At 42.1% G+C, this 17,634-nt stretch overlaps 1 protein-coding gene across 2 annotated transcripts in view; it reads right to left on the bottom strand.

The window, feature by feature from the left end:
- Positions 1–17,634, bottom strand: part of znf217 (zinc finger protein 217) — a 64,594-nt gene that overhangs the window by 15,869 nt on the left and 31,091 nt on the right. For both annotated transcript variants that reach the window (XM_069884601.1, XM_069884603.1), the window contains exons 2-3: positions 11,735–13,582; positions 842–967 (exon numbers count right to left, since the gene is read on the bottom strand). In XM_069884601.1, the coding sequence (XP_069740702.1) occupies positions 842–967; positions 11,735–13,487 (1,879 nt within the window). In that variant the 5' untranslated portion in view covers positions 13,488–13,582. The remainder of the gene's footprint in view (positions 1–841; positions 968–11,734; positions 13,583–17,634) is intronic.

Here is a 17,634-nt window from a genome sequence, read left to right as displayed (position 1 = left end):
AGCTTCTCCTTTCCCCCCCCCCCCACCACTTCCCCCTCTCCCCTTTTTATTTAGAAGCCTTCCTGATTTTCAACATTCCCTATGAAGGGCACAGGCCAATTCACTGACTGCCTTTTACTTCCTGAGAATGCTGCATGACCTGCTGAGTTTCTACACCACTTCTTGCACTACAATTACATTCAATCTTAATTGGTCAACAAGGAACACATTAGTTGGCTTGTACAAGAATGAAAGATATTAATCATTACTTTAAAATTAGTTTGAGAAGCAAGATGCAGGTCCTGTACAAGTTAGATTGCTTTTAAGCCAATAGGAAGGCAAGTTACATGTAACAGATGAACAGAAAATATAGGTTAACTGATGGTATGAAAAGGAAATGGACTGCCATCTACGTGAAAGACAGCACTGCATAAATCTAAAAAATACTGTAATTTAAAACAGATTTCACTAATGAGATCCTTAATTATTGTTAAAAATTGCAGTAAACACAGTTGTGGTAGTTATATAGGCATTGTTCAGTAAGCTTCAAAAATCCCTTTTCATGCAGTGGTGAAAAAATAATGTAGGAATAGCAAATTATTCATTTCAGAAAATATAGACAGTAAAACGCCCAGTATCCAGCACCTCTGGGGATTGGTAGATGATGGATAAGTTCATTTTTCATGTTGCATGAAATTAACTGCTCGGGGGCGTCAATTTTAGACTTTCCTATTTTTTGCTCATTTTCCGTGTTTTGTTTTTTTTTGCTGGTTAACAAGGAGGGATTTTATGGTTTTGTACAGTTATCAAACCAGCTTTATAACAAATGCAGCATCTGTTACAAGGGAAACTGTAGACACACCTGTATGAATCCTGAGATGAATATTGAGGTAATAGTTTGACCGGAAAGATTTTCCACAGTAACTGCATTCACCAGAGGAGACGGACTCTCTACTTCTTCCTCGTTCCGAGCCATCCTCACTCCTATCTGTAGGGCAGAAACAAAGCTGTTTATCATCTATCCTTCTTCCCACATCATTCCATATAAATGTGCATCTGGTCATTTCATTTAATCCAAAAATGGCAGGACAATGTGATTTTTATCTACAGCAATAAACAAAGTTTAAAAAAGGCATTTTAAGTATGACAAGTTATGAAAATATTGAAAGTGGACTAAAAAGTAATGTTCTAATTTCCTTACAACATGAGGCTATTTAGCTCAGAGTCCAGTAGACTCAGGCCAAATCATGTGTCCCTGAATTGTGTGTTTGCTCACACTCCATAAACCCCACTCTCTGCCGGTTCACCTACCAGCCAACCACACTGGGGATAAGTTACAGAAGTCAATGCGATAGAAGAGGGTAAGTGATCACCTGGAGGAACCCACAAAGTAATTGGGAGAACACAAAAGCTCCACACAGACAGTACCAGAGATCAGGATTCAACGCTGGTCACTGGAAAACGACAAAAAGGGAGGAAGGTTTAGGGAAGACATCAGGGGCAAGTTTTTTTTAAAATACACAGTCCTGGGTGCTTGGAATGCATTGCCAAGGGGTATTTAAGAGTCTCTTAGACAGGCACATAGATGAAATAAAAATAGAGGGTTATGAGGTAGGGAGGGTTTCATTTTTTTTTGAAGGTAATATATAGGTTGGCACAATGTCATGGGCTGAAGGGCCTGTACTATGCTGCAATGTTCTGTGTTCTATGTAGTATACAAAACTGTGTTACCCTTAATCTTGGAAAGTACATTTGCAACTGTACATAGTTATGGGCTGCAATGTTATAAACACTCCAGAAAGTTCCCATTTTCCTTTGCTTCAATAGTACTGGAGCAGGTACAAAAGAATCTTTGAAGTGACTAGAACAGGAAAAGGGTTATGCAGCAGGGAAGTTCTAGGAAACTGTTGGAGAAGATTAGGTCAGCACAACACTGGGGTGAAGGGCCTCCACCACGCTGTAGAATTCTGTGTTTAACTACCTCCTATAGCAAGCTTGGGGCCAAATCAAATTCTTCTGTTACCATCTGGTTCTCTTATTCCCCTACCTAACCCCCAAAACAAGACAAGTGAGCATGACAAGTTCATGCAGCAATAGTTCCTCTGTACACAGTGTACAACACAATCAATACCTGGATTATCAACTTAAATATTTATCCATGGTGTACAATTACAAATTTTCCCAATGCACACTGCCACCTTGGGAAAGGAGTTCACTGCAATCAACAATTTTCGTTGATTCAAATTGTTAAGTACACAAGAACAGAAATGAAGAATCCAATTGACCAATTCCATCCTTCACATCAGAGCAGCATGGCACTAAAATAATTCTATGCTTTGCTGGTGCCAATTACAAAGTTTCCCATTTGGCAATATCTCCAATTCTTCCTTAAAGAGTGGTTCAATAAAACTACATGTATCCACCAGGATGATGTCAGCTGTGAGATTTACTTCACAAAGGCTGGAACTCTGCAGCTAATGGATTCTCCAGACAGGTTAAGTAAAACATGAAAATCTGTAGACTCCGTGGATGAAGTTACAAAATGTTGGAGAAATTCAGCAGGTCAGTGTCCTTTAGCAAGGGTAAAATACATAGCTGATATTTCGGGCTTGATCCCTTTATCACTATAAGAAAAAATGTTGGCTGGCATCCGAATAAAAGAGTGGGGTGGAGGGGAGATGTAGTCACAAAGGCAGAAGGTAATAGATGGAGAAGAGAGGGAGGGGGCAGTAGCAAGAGGAGGGATGGCTGGGTGAATTCGGGGAGTGGAAGGAGAGCTGTAAGAGGGAAGAACAGGTTAACAGAAACCAGACAAGTCGGTGGTAATGCCATCTGGCTGAAAGTGTTATTCCTCAATTTACTGGTAGTCTTGGTGGGATAGTACACAAGGACATGGACAGACATGTGAGTGTGACACAGAACTGAAATGGTGGGCCACTGGGAGGTCTCTGTCTCTGGTGCGGTAAGGTCCTCAGCGAAACGATATTCTAGTCTGCACCCACTCTCTCTGATGTAGAGGATGCCACAAAGGGAGCACTGGATGCAGTAAATAAATCCTAAGGATCTACAAGTGAAACGTTGCTTCATTTGAAAGGCCTGTTCGGTGCCCCGGACAGAGGTGAGGTAGGAGGTGTAGGCGCATGTAGCACCTCCTGAGGCCAAGGTGGAAGGTACCTGGGGGGAGGTTGCATGAGGGAGTCACAGGTCAATCCCTAAGGAAGGAAGAGAGGGGAAGGTGGGTCTAGTAGTGGGATCCTGTTTAAATGCTGGAAATTATAGAGGATATAGTTGAATGCAGAGGATAGGTGAGGACAAGGGGATTCTATGTGTGTTTCTTCTGGGGGCCAGAGCAGACCAGAGCAGATGAGCTGAGTTGATGGTGGTGGTGGTGGAGGAAAAGCCATGTTTGTTGAAGAATTTAGACATTTTGTAAGACATGGACAGGAAAACATCATCTTAGGAATAGATGTGGCAGAAATAGAGAAATTGAGAGAGAAGGGAATAGAATCCTTGCAGGGGACATGGTGTAAGGAAGTGTAGTCAAGGTAATTGTGGGAGTTAGTGGGTTTGCAATATGTAGGTGGATAGCTGGTCTTCTAAGATGGAGACTGAGAGATACATAAGGGGAGAGTGTTGTTGGAGATGGCCCAGATGAGTTTAAGATCAAGGTGGAAGTTGGCTAGAAAGTGAAATGAGGTTGTCAAGCTCACTTTGTGGTCACCTCTACAATGGAGAGACTGGGAGATCACTTCATTGGGCACCTTCGCTCCATCTGTCCCAGTGCCCGAGGCCTCCCAGTGCCCGAGGCCTCCCAGTGCCCGAGGCCTCCCAGTGCCCGAGGCCTCCCAGTGCCCGAGGCCTCCCAGTGCCCGAGGCCTCCCAGTGCCCGAGGCCTCCCAGTGCCCGAGGCCTCCCAGTGCCCGAGGCCTCCCAGTGCCCGAGGCCTCCCAGTGCCCGAGGCCTCCCAGTGCCCGAGGCCTCCCAGTGCCCGAGGCCTCCCAGTGCCCGAGGCCTCCCAGTGCCCGAGGCCTCCCAGTGCCCGAGGCCTCCCAGTGCCCGAGGCCTCCCAGTGCCCGAGGCCTCCCAGTGCCCGAGGCCTCCCAGTGCCCGAGGCCTCCCAGTGCCCGAGGCCTCCCAGTGCCCGAGGCCTCCCAGTGCCCGAGGCCTCCCAGTGCCCGAGGCCTCCCAGTGCCCGAGGCCTCCCAGTGCCCGAGGCCTCCCAGTGCCCGAGGCCTCCCAGTGCCCGAGGCCTCCCAGTGCCCGAGGCCTCCCAGTGCCCGAGGCCTCCCAGTGCCCGAGGCCTCCCAGTGCCCGAGGCCTCCCAGTGCCCGAGGCCTCCCAGTGCCCGAGGCCTCCCAGTGCCCGAGGCCTCCCAGTGCCCGAGGCCTCCCAGTGCCCGAGGCCTCCCAGTGCCCGAGGCCTCCCAGTGCCCGAGGCCTCCCAGTGCCCGAGGCCTCCCAGTGCCCGAGGCCTCCCAGTGCCCGAGGCCTCCCAGTGCCCGAGGCCTCCCAGTGACCAATCATTTCAGTTCTGTGTCACGCTCCCAAACTCACTGGTCTATGTAAATTGGAGGAACAACTCTTGATTTTTCCATCTGGGCACTCTCCAGCCAGATGGCATTAACCTGGACTTTTCCAGTTGCTACCTGCTCTTCTCTCCCACCCTTCCGTCCCCACTTCCTGCTCTGTTCCCCTCTCTATTCACCCAGCCATCTCTCCTCTTCTTTCTTGCTGCTGTCCCCTCCCTCCCCTCTCCACCTATTACCTCCTGCCTTTACGACCACTCCCACCCCCTTTCTTATTCAGACGCCTGCCAACATTTTTCCATATCTTGATAAACCCGAAATGTCAGTTATGTATTTTTATCTTAGCTGTACAAAGGACACCGTTTGAAAGAGGTTCAACATAGTAGGATGGTCCACACAGTTAAATAGAAAAGGAATCAGAAGTTATTGGCAAAGTGGATCCATAATTGTGTGGTGATGAGAAGCAGAGGGTACCTTTGTCTGAATGGAAATCCAAAAAACACATACAGGTACTCACAGACTTGCGACCTATGCAACTTGTGTCCATCTGTACACATGACCAAGCATTTGTTAATATTAAAAAATTTTAAAATTTACAGTTTGTTGTATTTGACAAACTATAACAGGAATACAGGGCACGCAAGAACCAAAATGTGCATACTTGCCTTGTTAGTAGGGGTCTGCTGGCTAGGCGAGGCCACTTTGATTCCTGTGCGCCTGCGCGAATCCTCGGTTGGTGCCTGCGCAATGGGTTCGTGTATTGGAGTTCGGTTGGTGTGCGCGCGAGAGTTAAGCGCCAAAACAATATTGAATTCACGCCCTTAACTCTCGCGCACGCATCAACCGAACTCCAATACACGAACCCACTGCACAGGCGCCAAGACTCGCACAGGCACACAGGAATCAAGGTGGCCGTGCCCGACTAACAAGGCAAGTACGCACATTTTTGGCTCTTTCATGCCCTGTATTCCTGTTATAGTTTGTCAAATACAACAAACTGCGTGAATTTTCTTTTTCCCCTCTATTTAAAATGTACAAAATTCCAACAAACATTCATTCCAAGATCTGACCAACCCTTCTGTCCAAATTACGATCACAAGTCAAGGAGAACCTATACATGATCGCAGCTTGGGTGGAGAAGGATGTGGGTAGGATTATATGATCATAACATCTGCAAACATGAAAATTGGGAGGCATCAGAGTGAAGGTGGTCACTGAAGGATACAGCAGGACATGGACCAGTTGGAAAGTTAGGTGGAGTGTTGTCAGATTGAATTCAATAGAGTTTGAGAGAATGCATTTGCCCACGTCAGATTCTGGGTCCCACGGAGCACTGATATATGGAAACACCTTCGGACACAAGTCCATAACTCATTCAAAGCAGTACCACAGTGAGAAGGATAGTGAGAAAGGCCACTTAGAATGCTGGACTTCAAAATCTGAGACATTTGACTTTGTATGTTACATTGCAGTAATGAAAAAGTTGGTCAGAACACAAATGGAGTATCACATACAGATCTGGTCACCACACTACTGGAGGTACAGAAGTTGATTGACCAGGATGACATCTAGAATGAATAGCTAAAATTATATTGAATAGACCCAATTTATTGTCACTGGAATGCTGGCAGCCGAGAGGTAACCGTACAAGAGGTTTGCAGATGAGATAGCTTCTTTTGGCCAGGTCATAGGAGACTAGAGGGCACAGGTTTGTGGTGAAAGGGGAGATGTTTAAAGGAACAAAAAATATCAGAGACGTTATTGATTTCCCCCCACCTCAAAAATGCAGAGTGTTATGAATATCTAGAATGAGCTACCAAGGCAGAGACAATCACATTAAAAAAAAACATTTGGACAGTTCTTTAAATTGGCAAGACAGAGGGATATGGGTCCAGTGTGAGGAGTGATATTAAGTATCATCGACAAGGTTAGCCAAAATGATCCATCATTACCAAATATTAACAGTTTCGTAACCATTAAGGGCCCCTTTTAGTGTTGTAATGTTCTATGGTTCTAAATCTTCAGCTTGAATTTTTTTTTCTATAAATCACAGTTAAATGCTGTATACTGAAAGATTCGGTCACATTTCCAAAACTAGCATCTTGGAGACATGTAAATGTATTCTCCACCCCGAAATACTAATAATGATGTTTTTTCCATTTAAAAAATTATTTAATTCAAAAACACATCTTCCCACAGTGAAGGCAATGCTAAGTGCAGGGGACAGGGTGGGTGGAAAATGTGCATCCAAAAAGAAAGCTAACCAAGGCAGATGCCATAAAGAATTGCAGAAATCAGATATGATATTTAACATTGTACAGTACGGGGACATTAGGCAGTCCACTCTTAGCCTAGGGTGGCTAGCAATGAAACAATAGTATGGCCAGAGATGCCCACAACCCAAAAATGATTTTTTTTCTTTGTCATTCCAATTTTTGCATTACAAGTTCAACACCCTTGGGCTTCGGAGAGGCAACCAAATTGGCCAGCATGCAACTGCTTTGGAGGTCATTAACAGAATGGTCCTGCACATGTAACTTCTCCTTCTAGAAGATTATTAGCCACCAACAATCTTTCCACGAATGCATTTGCACATAGATGCCTAGACAGCAGTGCTTACAATTTAACTAACTATAACCAACACTAATGTTCCTCTTGCTTTTCTGGCTGAGATCTGCACAGATTTCTATCATGGGCTCTTTAACTTGAATGCCTTCAATCTGTTAAACCACAAAATCATCAAAAATACTAATTCTAGTCCCAAGTGTTGATAAACTAACCAGTGCTGACTAGCTTTTCAAATGAAGGATGGCTGAATAATATATTAATGGTCCCAACTTTGCACATCCACCTGTGACCATGTGGTTTGCTCCAGGCACTCATCCCAAAGACATGTAACTGCTGGTAAATATAGTCTCTCATGTGTAAGAAAGTGGTAAAAATCAGGGCGGGGGGAAGAAATTAGCTGATGGAAATGTGGAGAGTATAAAACATGGGATTAACGTACGAGCTGAGCTGTCTTGGTGGACCGAAGAATCCTTTTCCAAGCTGGATCCCTCTCTGATTGAATGACTCCAAGGTGTAGTTGCTAATTTTGGCCAGTAGAGAGAGATCTATGTAGAGTCCAGAAATATTTTCCCAACTTTATTCACCAAAAGAATGAGGGGAGATTTGATAGAGGTATTTAAAATTATGAGGGGGATAGAAAGAGTAAATGTCGATGGGCTTTTTCCACTGAGGGTAGGCGAGATACAAACATGAGGACACGAGTTAAGGATGAAATATAGAAAAGTTTAGGGGGACCATGAGGAAACTTCACACTGAGAGTAGTGGGAGTGTGGAACGAGGGCCCAATTTTAACATTCAAGAAGAATTTGGTCAGGTACATGGATGGGGGGGGTATGGAGGACTATGGACTGAGTGCATATCAGTGGGACGAGGGAAAAAAATGGTTTGGCACCGAGTTGAAAGGCTTTAGGGGCCCCTTTTAGTGTTCTATGGTTCTAAATCTTCAGCTTGAATTTTTTTTCTATAAATCACAGTTAAATGCTGTATACTGAAAGATTCGGTCACATTTCCAAAACTAGCATCTTGGAGACATGTAAATGTATTCTCCACCCCAAAATACTAATAATGATGTTTTTTCCATTTAAAAAATTATTTAATTCAAAAACACATAAATGCATTATTTTTATAAGGTGGTTTATATGAATGTTTGCTCTATGATTGCTGTTGCAAAACAACAAATGTCATGACTTGATCGTGACAATAAATTCTGGTGTCAATTCTAAAGATGACAAAGTTTGAAATTTTCTTTAAAAAAACATCCACTGCATGGAAGGTGTCAGGCAAGGCCAACCCAAGTGTTTTCCGATCTTCCCAATGACAAGGAACATTGTGATTTTTTTTATTATTCAGTTCAAGGCCATTTTATCAATGCAAATATTGCAATGACCCACACATCTCTGGATGTAACAGTAAATGTGATCATTTAAAACAATTTTGCTGTAATAAAATTGCTGACCACTAGATGGTGCAATCGCACCATAATTTTCAAAGAATCCACTGCATTCAATTTGAGAAAAACTGATCAGCCCAAATTTTAGATTTACAATGGCAAGATGCCCAAAAATTTAAGAAATGACGTGCACCCAAAGCCCAAAATGATTAAATGTATACATTTGATCTAATCCAATTTGTTTGTCCATGTTCCTACAAGAATTGCAACTTTGAAATGGAAAGGATCTTATTAACTGGACTGCTATTACTTTGAAATGGAAAGGATCTTATTAACTGGACTGCTATTACAGACAAAATGCAAACTGGTTTTAAATCCCTGTAATATATATTTAGCGACTTAAGATTTTAATCTTTAGACAATGGAAAGAGAGTGACCAGTACACCTTCTCCAGCTTTCAACAACTCCATATTGGAACATATCCAATCATATTGGTGATTAAAAACATTCATTGCAGTCCAAAATGGCTGCAATTAGTGTGATTAATTACCAATCAAAAAGACAATTTATTCCTTTGGCTTTTTTTTCCTGGTCATCCACATTCTTTCCCTTCCAGAGCAACTACTGTTGGTCAGCTACTTCAGATTGCATTCATCTGCCTCTCATCTCTCTCACTACTGCCAGAAGACCACCCGCAAGGAATTATCCCGAGCCAGAGTCCACTTTCTCACTGCTTGCGTCTCCTGAGTCTTCTTTCTCACCTCTCGTGTCTACTGGCAGCCTTTCCTTAAAAGTGAAAATAGCCGAAAGGAGAATGCAGGACACCACAGTTATCTCTTCGCACCTCCTCTCAGCACCTGCACCATGACCTGAACCTGGTCTGTTACAGGTGGAGCTGACATTTCTTCCAAATGCTAGGATTGTCTCAGTCCTCCTCACAAAAGTCCTGAGAAACTAATTGTTGCCAATAGCAACTGCTTGAAACTGAACCAGGCAACGCTCACACATCCCACTTCACATCTGATCCAGGGTCAGGTTTCCCATCCCCATTCTGTGTTATCACCGAGCCCCCCACCCCCCCAAAAAAAATCTGCCCATATTACAATTTACACCCGTCAGCATTGGTACTGCTGATCCATACTGGCTTCAGCAAAACCCTGCATATACTTGCTCCATTACTGGCAGCCAAGTTTGCCAAATCTTCCCTCCATGCCCCTTCTTCAAATAAACCTCAATTGCTAATAGCTCCTCACACATTGATGCAGGTGGTAAGGATTCACTGGAAAAACTGAATGATCTCAGACGTTTTTGTTTCTATATTAAAAGGTGCTATATGAATGAAGGTTTATTATTGAGACCTTGCAGTCGTCCCATTTAAAGAACCTTCATTTGCAATAATAAACAGCATTTCGGCTCGGTTACAAAATGGTTGAGGAAGGAGTTAGTCAACATGAAAGTTCAACACAATTCTAGATTAAATCAGTTCATTCACCACCAAGAAATGCCAACAAGATATTTTTAGCCTCTGCATTTAAAATACAGGTAATTATCCAAATTGCAGTCACACCACAGTAGGTATCAGTGACTTGTTTGGCATTGTGCAATTATTTTAAGGTTGGCGTTTTGGAGATGATCAAGTTACATTCATCTGATACTACTACATGAAGGTCATTAGTTTCCTTGAAGTTTTAAAACTGGGAATAATTTCACATTATGCTACCATGTGTACAGCAGTCCTTCGTCAGAAAAAGTAGCTCAATTCCACAATTTCTATTCTGAAATAAACTTTACTCCCACACTGGCAAGAGAGCACAACAAAGATATTTTGCATTCTTCCACATGTATATTGTGGCAAACTGTACATGCCATGGACCTTGCAACAAGTGTACAATCAAAGGAAAATCAAAAATTCACTACACTTCCATTCACTTGGATAACTAATTAGCAACATGCTCAAGAAACTGGAGAACTGACTTCATCTGTGCTTTCATTCAATACAGTTCTCACATATCCAAAGGCATCAAATTAACACCAAAACCACTGATCAATTTTAAAGGGAAATCTGCCATTGATAGCAGCAGTAATCAGTGTTCACGGAGGATGTTGGCATCCAATGTGCAAAAATGTTCTGCTATGGACTATTTCCCCCACCCTCAGCACCTTTGCTAATTTTGTTGATTTAAATGAAGTAGCTTTAAAAACAACTACAATCTATGATTTTTTTAAGCCAGATCTAATTAATAATTGATGTTTAAGTAAATGTTTGAAATCCAATGGAAAAATATTTGTAAAACTTTTGTTAGAAGGGAAGACAAAGAAGATTCTTATACAATGGGACAATCCAAAAACTGACTTTCCAAATACAGATCAAAATAACTAAACTCCATGTTGTTTAACCACTCTCCATTGCCCCCTTTAATTCATGTAAAGATACAGATTTTATGTTTCCAATTTTACTGACTGATACACTCCAACCAACCTTCAGCTCAACCCTCCTGCAATCATTAAGGCCTGCCAGTGGTTATATTTTGTGAGGAGTTTCGGAGTCACTGAAGACTCAAACTTCTACGGGATGCATCATCACTGCCTGGTGCAGAGGTACCAATGGTCAGGACAAGAAAAAACTCCAGAGGGCTGTTAACTCTACCTGCAACATCACAGTCTTCAGTCCATTGAGGATATTTACAAGAGCCAGTGTCATTTTAAAAAAAAAAGCAGCCTCTCTCCTCAAAGACCCCCACCACACTTCACTCTGCTATCATTGGGGGGGAAAGGTACAGGACCCCAAGGACAAGCACTCAGCAGCACAAGGTCAGCTTCTTCCCCGCTGCCAAAGTCCTGTGTGATCAATGAACCAGACACAGTCTTATTTTGTCTTTTTCTTGCACTTTTTTAAAATTTATTTTGTACGGTGGTTCATATAAATGTTTGCACTGGTGATGCTGCTCCGACAAACAACAAATTTCATAACGTTCATGATCATAAATTCTGATTCTGACACCTACATGAATGCACCTCCAAGGTTCATCACGGACCTCTGGTCCTGTTCCCATCACAATGAGCCCTCCCACTTCCAATGCTTGTGGGAAGGAGTCAGGCAATTTTTAAAGATGACCATGGATTTGGAGATTTCTTATTGGGAGCGACTGAAAAATGTCGCCAGATTTGGTTCTAAAGGCAGAATGGCTGCTGAATGATTTTTTTTTTTTAAAAAGACAGTATTTGCAACAATGATAAACAGCATCTATCCCAACAGGCTTTCAACCACCTACCTGATGAAAGTCCTTCCCCTAGTACTCCGTCTTCTGAACCCTCTTCAGAGCCCTCCTCAGGCTTGTCTGTCCCTAGGCTGTTGTCTTCCACTGCAGCGACAGAGTCTATGGACTGAGTGCCAGGGTCGCTGCCATCAAGTGAAGTCTGTGGATTCTCCACACTTTTCCTGCCTTTCCTGTGCACTCTGGAGTGCAGAACTAACTGATGGTAGGTTCGAAAAATCTTGCCGCACACTGAGCAGTTGGTTGGTTTAAGTTTGCTCTGAGTTAATTTTGGATCAACGTCTACTTCTCCCGTGGGAGGGGACCCATTCTGGCCTACGTTGCTATTTTTGATTTTAGATTTTTCGAGATGCTCCAAGTTCGTACTATGATTGCCTTTCTCCATGGCCCAATGCTCACCGGAATCCTCTTTGTCAGATGGCTCCTCCTCATTCTCCGAGTTTGCCATTTGGGCTGGATCTTTCACGTTCTCTCGGCCTACGGCTACTTTCCCCTTAGTGGCCAACTGCCAAGCTTGGTATGTATTGAAGGGATCAAGCTCGGGTATCCATTTTCCCAGCTTTGCAGATTTGTTGCCATTTTGTGGCGAGAAAGGGCTTAAGTTCAGCATCTGCAGGAATCCTTCCTGTGACATCGCGAGCTCTGGATTTAAAGAGTAATCACCCATTCGATCAATCAAATCTTTGCTGTGAACTTTGCTGTGTTCCTTTAAGCTGTCTTTGTTGGGGAAAAGAAATCCACATACCATACACATTTTGTAGGGAGAAGCAATGTTCCCCAAAATTGGCTCCTGCATAGCCACATTATTGATTGTTGCAGGGCCTTCCGAATCCTGTTGAGACTTTCCCCTGGCTTTACTTGAATGTGTCCGCATGTGGTTTTTTAGAAACCAAGGTTCTTTGAAACGGCGACCACATACGTTGCAACCATAGGTAAAGGAATCCTTGTGTTTTCTCATGTGGGTTTCCAGATTCAAAGCACTCTCACAGGACACTCCACAAACTTTGCAGCTGAGCTCACCATCATCATTTTCAACATTTGCCTCCTGTTCTGGAGAACTTGCATTCCCGTGTCCCTCTTCAACAGGGCCCAAGCCTTCCTCTACTCGGAGGACAGCTGGCTCACAGAGCGTTGGCTTGTGCTGAATCACCACATGGTGATGGAGATCTTCCAAATGTTGAAAGCCTTTATTACAGAACATACAAGGGAGCGATGGACAATCTTCAGCTTGGACCACATTTCCTTCCAAATTCTCAAGGGACAAAGTTACACCATTTACTGGTTTAACATTAAACTCAGTCACATCGGGGTCATTAGGAGTGATACCATCAGACTCAGTATTTGTGATGTCAAAACTTAAATTGGCCTTATTCCTTCCAGTTTTTTTTCCCTGCTGTAAATGGTCTAGTTTGTGCTTCCGAAGGTGGTTTTTCAAATTGGCTTTCTGAGAAGTTTTATGGTCACAGAAGGGACATTTAAATGGCTTCTTATTTGAATGCATATTCATATGCTGTGCCAAAAGACTGCTAAAAGGAAAGTACAGATCACAAATTGAACAGTGGTGTTCAAATGAATTTTCTGCATCTGAAAAATCAAGAGTTGAGTTCACGTCATCATTGTTAACACTAGAAGTTTTCATTATTGTGCTCTCAGTGGGCTTCACCACAAATTCATGCGGCTGGTCAGTGAACCAAGGCATAAACTCTTCTTCAGATGTTCTTTCCTGGTCGTCTTGATATTGTATTCTCATCACATTGAGACAAAACAAAGCCTTAGAGCTTCAATTTCCAGCTCAAGCATTTGCTTTTTCCATTTCCTTGTGCTTGGTGATGTACGTTTCAATTGCTGAAAGCAGAACACAGAGCATTCAAAAACAGGATCAAGATCATCATGACTTTTAATTGAACAAACATTTGGTTCAAAAATAACTGTGGAACTACTTTTCCAACCATATCAAAACTTACTGCATACACAAAATAACTTTTGACTGCAGTACAAATGTCAGGAGCAGAGATTGGGGGGAAAAATTAGAAATTAGTTACTTTTTATAGGACATGGAAGCCAGTTAATTGCAGAACTTGGTAAACATTTGCCGCTGCTGGTGGTTTCTGCTGAAATGGAGACCTGTTAGTGTGACTCCATTTAGTCTAACTTAATTTCCACCCCCCCACCCCCCCACCACGCCTTTGAGCTCAGTGAACAGTCTGGACTTTGCAATCAAAATGGTCAAGCAGCACCAACAGGCCAAATGCAAATCAAACAACTTTTCTTTAACAATATCTGCACAGGGTTAACTATGCAAATAAAAACAAATTACTGTCAAGAGTTGTACTGCACCTCCTGAAGCTTCGCTGCACTAATGTTTTCCCAGAAAACTCAGCAGATGGAAGACGAGTACCTGTAACAGACATTCAAACTTGCCATAAAATTCCTTTTTTGTTCCAGTAAAAAAAATACAACCACCATGTCACAATAGTTTTTCCATTCACTTCCAAACAAGCTTCCTGCCTGTAAGAAGTGATTTTATGCAAGTTTCATTCCTTCAACTTTTAATTATTTATTAGAACAAAAGGTTCAATTTTCACAGGCCAAACAGCACTTGGGGAAGGGGGGAAAGGTTTACATTTCAGGTCAGTGACAGACAAAAGGTTATTAGTTTACACAAAGAAAGAACAAGTAATTGGATTGGGGGGGTGGGGGAAATTAAGAAATGCTGAGGTGTCACAGAGTTTGAAATAGCATGATCAAGCAGAAGGAACAAATGTTGAAACTAATGTTCGAGATGGTGATGGGAAAAGAAAACCCAAATGTAGCACAGTTAAGAGCATTGCACAGCTAACCAAAGTTGAAATCAGTATGCTGTGAAGTGCTCATCAAAAGTGCTGTTCCTCAAGAGACCTACTAGTTAACCATTGCTTCGCTTGGATAGTGTGGGTTTTGGGCCCTGAATGAAGGGAAAAGGGAGTAGTGTGACACAGCATCTACCACACTCATGGGGGAAAGTGTGCAAGGTGATTGACAGGACAGAATCCCGAACAAGGGAAGAGGTGACAGCATCTCTCACACTTGCAGGGAAAGTGCAACGGTGTGCAGCGTAATTGACAGGGCAGAATTATTTGCATACTAAAAGAAGAGGGGTCGATGCATTTTGTGGTGACATAACCGCAGTAGTGGAAGTCAGTTAATTGGAAGCTGCTGAAGTGGCAGGCATCACAAAAGAGGAGCGAGTGCAAGCAAAAAAAAAATGCGAAAAAATATTTGAAACAGTCCCTTCTGTCATACTTCCACAAATTCTGAAATTTACCCTCTCAACTCACATCCTCCATGCCAACTCTCTATGCCCTATTCAAGTGCCTTTTAAACTTTTATCATAGCATCTACAAGATAGCAATAATCTGGGAAATCATAGCTCGACAATGCAGATGGGCTGTAGTACCCATTCATCTTCCACAAGGCCATGGCTAATTTGCCAACAAGGACTCATGCCTGATGTCATTAAACCTGTTGAGAAGGGTGAATCCAAGGTCAGTGCTGCAGTATGAAGCAGGAAATGAAAATCAAGGCCAAAGCCATGTTCGAATGTTTGCAATAAAATGTATTACGTCTCATCAGAAAGAGGAAAAGGGCACAGTGTGTGAGGGTGGAGGTTACAGTCTCAAAATCCAGTGGCCAAGTTGTGTTCAAAAATTAATAGGAAACAAAGAGCCCCGCATCTGCAGTTTCCAAAAATGGCCACTTGGTGACACTGCAATAAAGCTTCAAGGAAAAGTGCAGTTTTTTAATGTTCTCATATTTCACTTCCAACCTAACATCAGTAAAATGGGCAGTTTTGTAGCTTAAAAATACAGTCACTAACTCCATAAAAAAAAGGCTAATGTAAAAGTCCAAATCAGTATAAATATCCCAGGAAAAGTGTTTATGAATGGAGCAAGTTTGTGTTGGACCCAGGCCACTATCCAGTTGGAACAAGATCCACTCAGTGAATAGGCAGCCATTCACTTAGATCCCATACCCAGCACACCCTCATAGCAACTGTTAAAGGCCTTTGAACATTTTTTTTTTAAAGTGCATTTAATGATAATAAACATTGAAGAAGAAAAAATCAAAAGCCTTAATAGAAATGCATAATTAAACACACATTAAAAAGGTACAAATTCAAGTAAACCATGTCTGACCTTGTGAAGAATAAAGGGCAATATGTTTGTCATTCTTATGTAAGCCACATGTTAATTTTACTGCTGTAGAGAAACAAAAGGTATAGATGCTGGAATCTTGAACAAAGAATGAGAAGCTGGAGGACTTGGGGTTGGGGGAGCATTCATGGACAGAAATGGTCAATGTTTTGATCAAGTCATAGGTGCGCTGTGATTAGTAAGGGATTACTTAAGGTGGTATGTGAATAGAAAGAAAAAGTTTGAAATCCACTGATATACTGCAAAACATTCTTTTTTTTTTAATTAATAAAACTGTTCAAATGTTTTTCTTTAAATGAAAAGACCATGTATGGAAAACAAATCTATTCATTGGGAGAGAAAACTTAAATATGTAAGACAAGTTGTACACTGTGCTCATTATTCTCGGAGATAGAAAATGAAACAAGACCATTTCCAACCACTTCATTGCACAACAACTCACCACTTGCATCCATCTCCAAAAACTATCTGGTTTTAGCCTCTCCGTTCAACATTATTTTTGCAGTGGCAGACTTGGCCAACTTTTATATTTGATGGCCTTGCCACCAGTAAAACTCTGATCTTCAACAAAAACAGCCTCACAGTTTGTGACCCACACCTTCATTATCACTCAAGATTAGAAGGAATCTGTGTACTGAGTAGTCAACGAGTTTAGCAGAATCAGTTCAACCAGATTTAAAATTCTACTTGGCATATTTTCTGCCAAAAACCACAAACAATACGATCACAATATGGAGTGACCATCTCCAGATTCCTCAGCCTAAAAAATATTCAAAGTCCAATGAGTTCACAAATATTTGTCAGCTTGAATGTTAGATGGCCATTGGGTCCCTGGAAATCCCTTATCATTTTAGAGGACCACCAACCTCTGAACTATGAACTGTTTGATTGTAAAATGCATTTAGAGTTGCTCATAGCATGTAACCATACTATAATTACTTCTGATTTATTACAGGAAATTCTAAAGGCAGGAGCTGATGGTTCTGCCGATACAATTTCAAAATTGAGTTAAAACAAATGACTGGATAAAAGTGTGAAAAGGCTAAATACATTTTTTAAATATTCTTTTTTTGTTTTCGTGCATTTAGGAATTAATTTTTTTTAATAAATCAAGACAAAGAGCCATTAAAAATGGAGACATAAAATTAGAGCAGAATTAGCTTTGAGTCTGCTCCACCAATCAATATGATCACAGCTGATCATCTGACTTCAATACCCTCTTCCAGATTTCGCTCCATCCCCTTGATCCATTTAACCAATTACCATTAGATTCGAGAGGGATTTGAGTGTACGCTATCTAACAAACTAACCTCAACAACTTTGTTGTATGGAATTCCACAACTCATCGCCATCCCTTACCCCCATTTCCTTGAGCTGTGACCCCTTGTACAGAACCTACCTAACATCGGGGTCAACCTTCCTACATCTAAACCGTCTACTCCTGGCAGTACTTTATGTCTCAATGAGATCCCTTCTCATTCTTCCCATTTCTAATAAGACCCTTATCCATCTCATCTTTCTTCCTACTTCAGTCTTGCCAGCTAAGAAATCAGTCTTTGTTGAACCTTTGCTCCACATCTTCAACAGTAAGAATGTCCTTCCTCAGATATGGATACAAAATCTGCGCACATGGTGTGGCCTCACCAAGACCCTATACAAATGCAGTAAAACCTTCCTGTCTTTATGTTCAAAACCTCTCACAAT

The sequence above is a fragment of the Narcine bancroftii genome, chromosome 6 (genome assembly GCF_036971445.1).
Source record: "Narcine bancroftii isolate sNarBan1 chromosome 6, sNarBan1.hap1, whole genome shotgun sequence".
Classification (NCBI taxonomy): Eukaryota; Metazoa; Chordata; class Chondrichthyes; order Torpediniformes; family Narcinidae; genus Narcine; species Narcine bancroftii.
The sequence above is the reverse complement of the archived record's forward strand: the minus strand, read 5'-3'. Positions and strand labels throughout refer to the sequence as shown.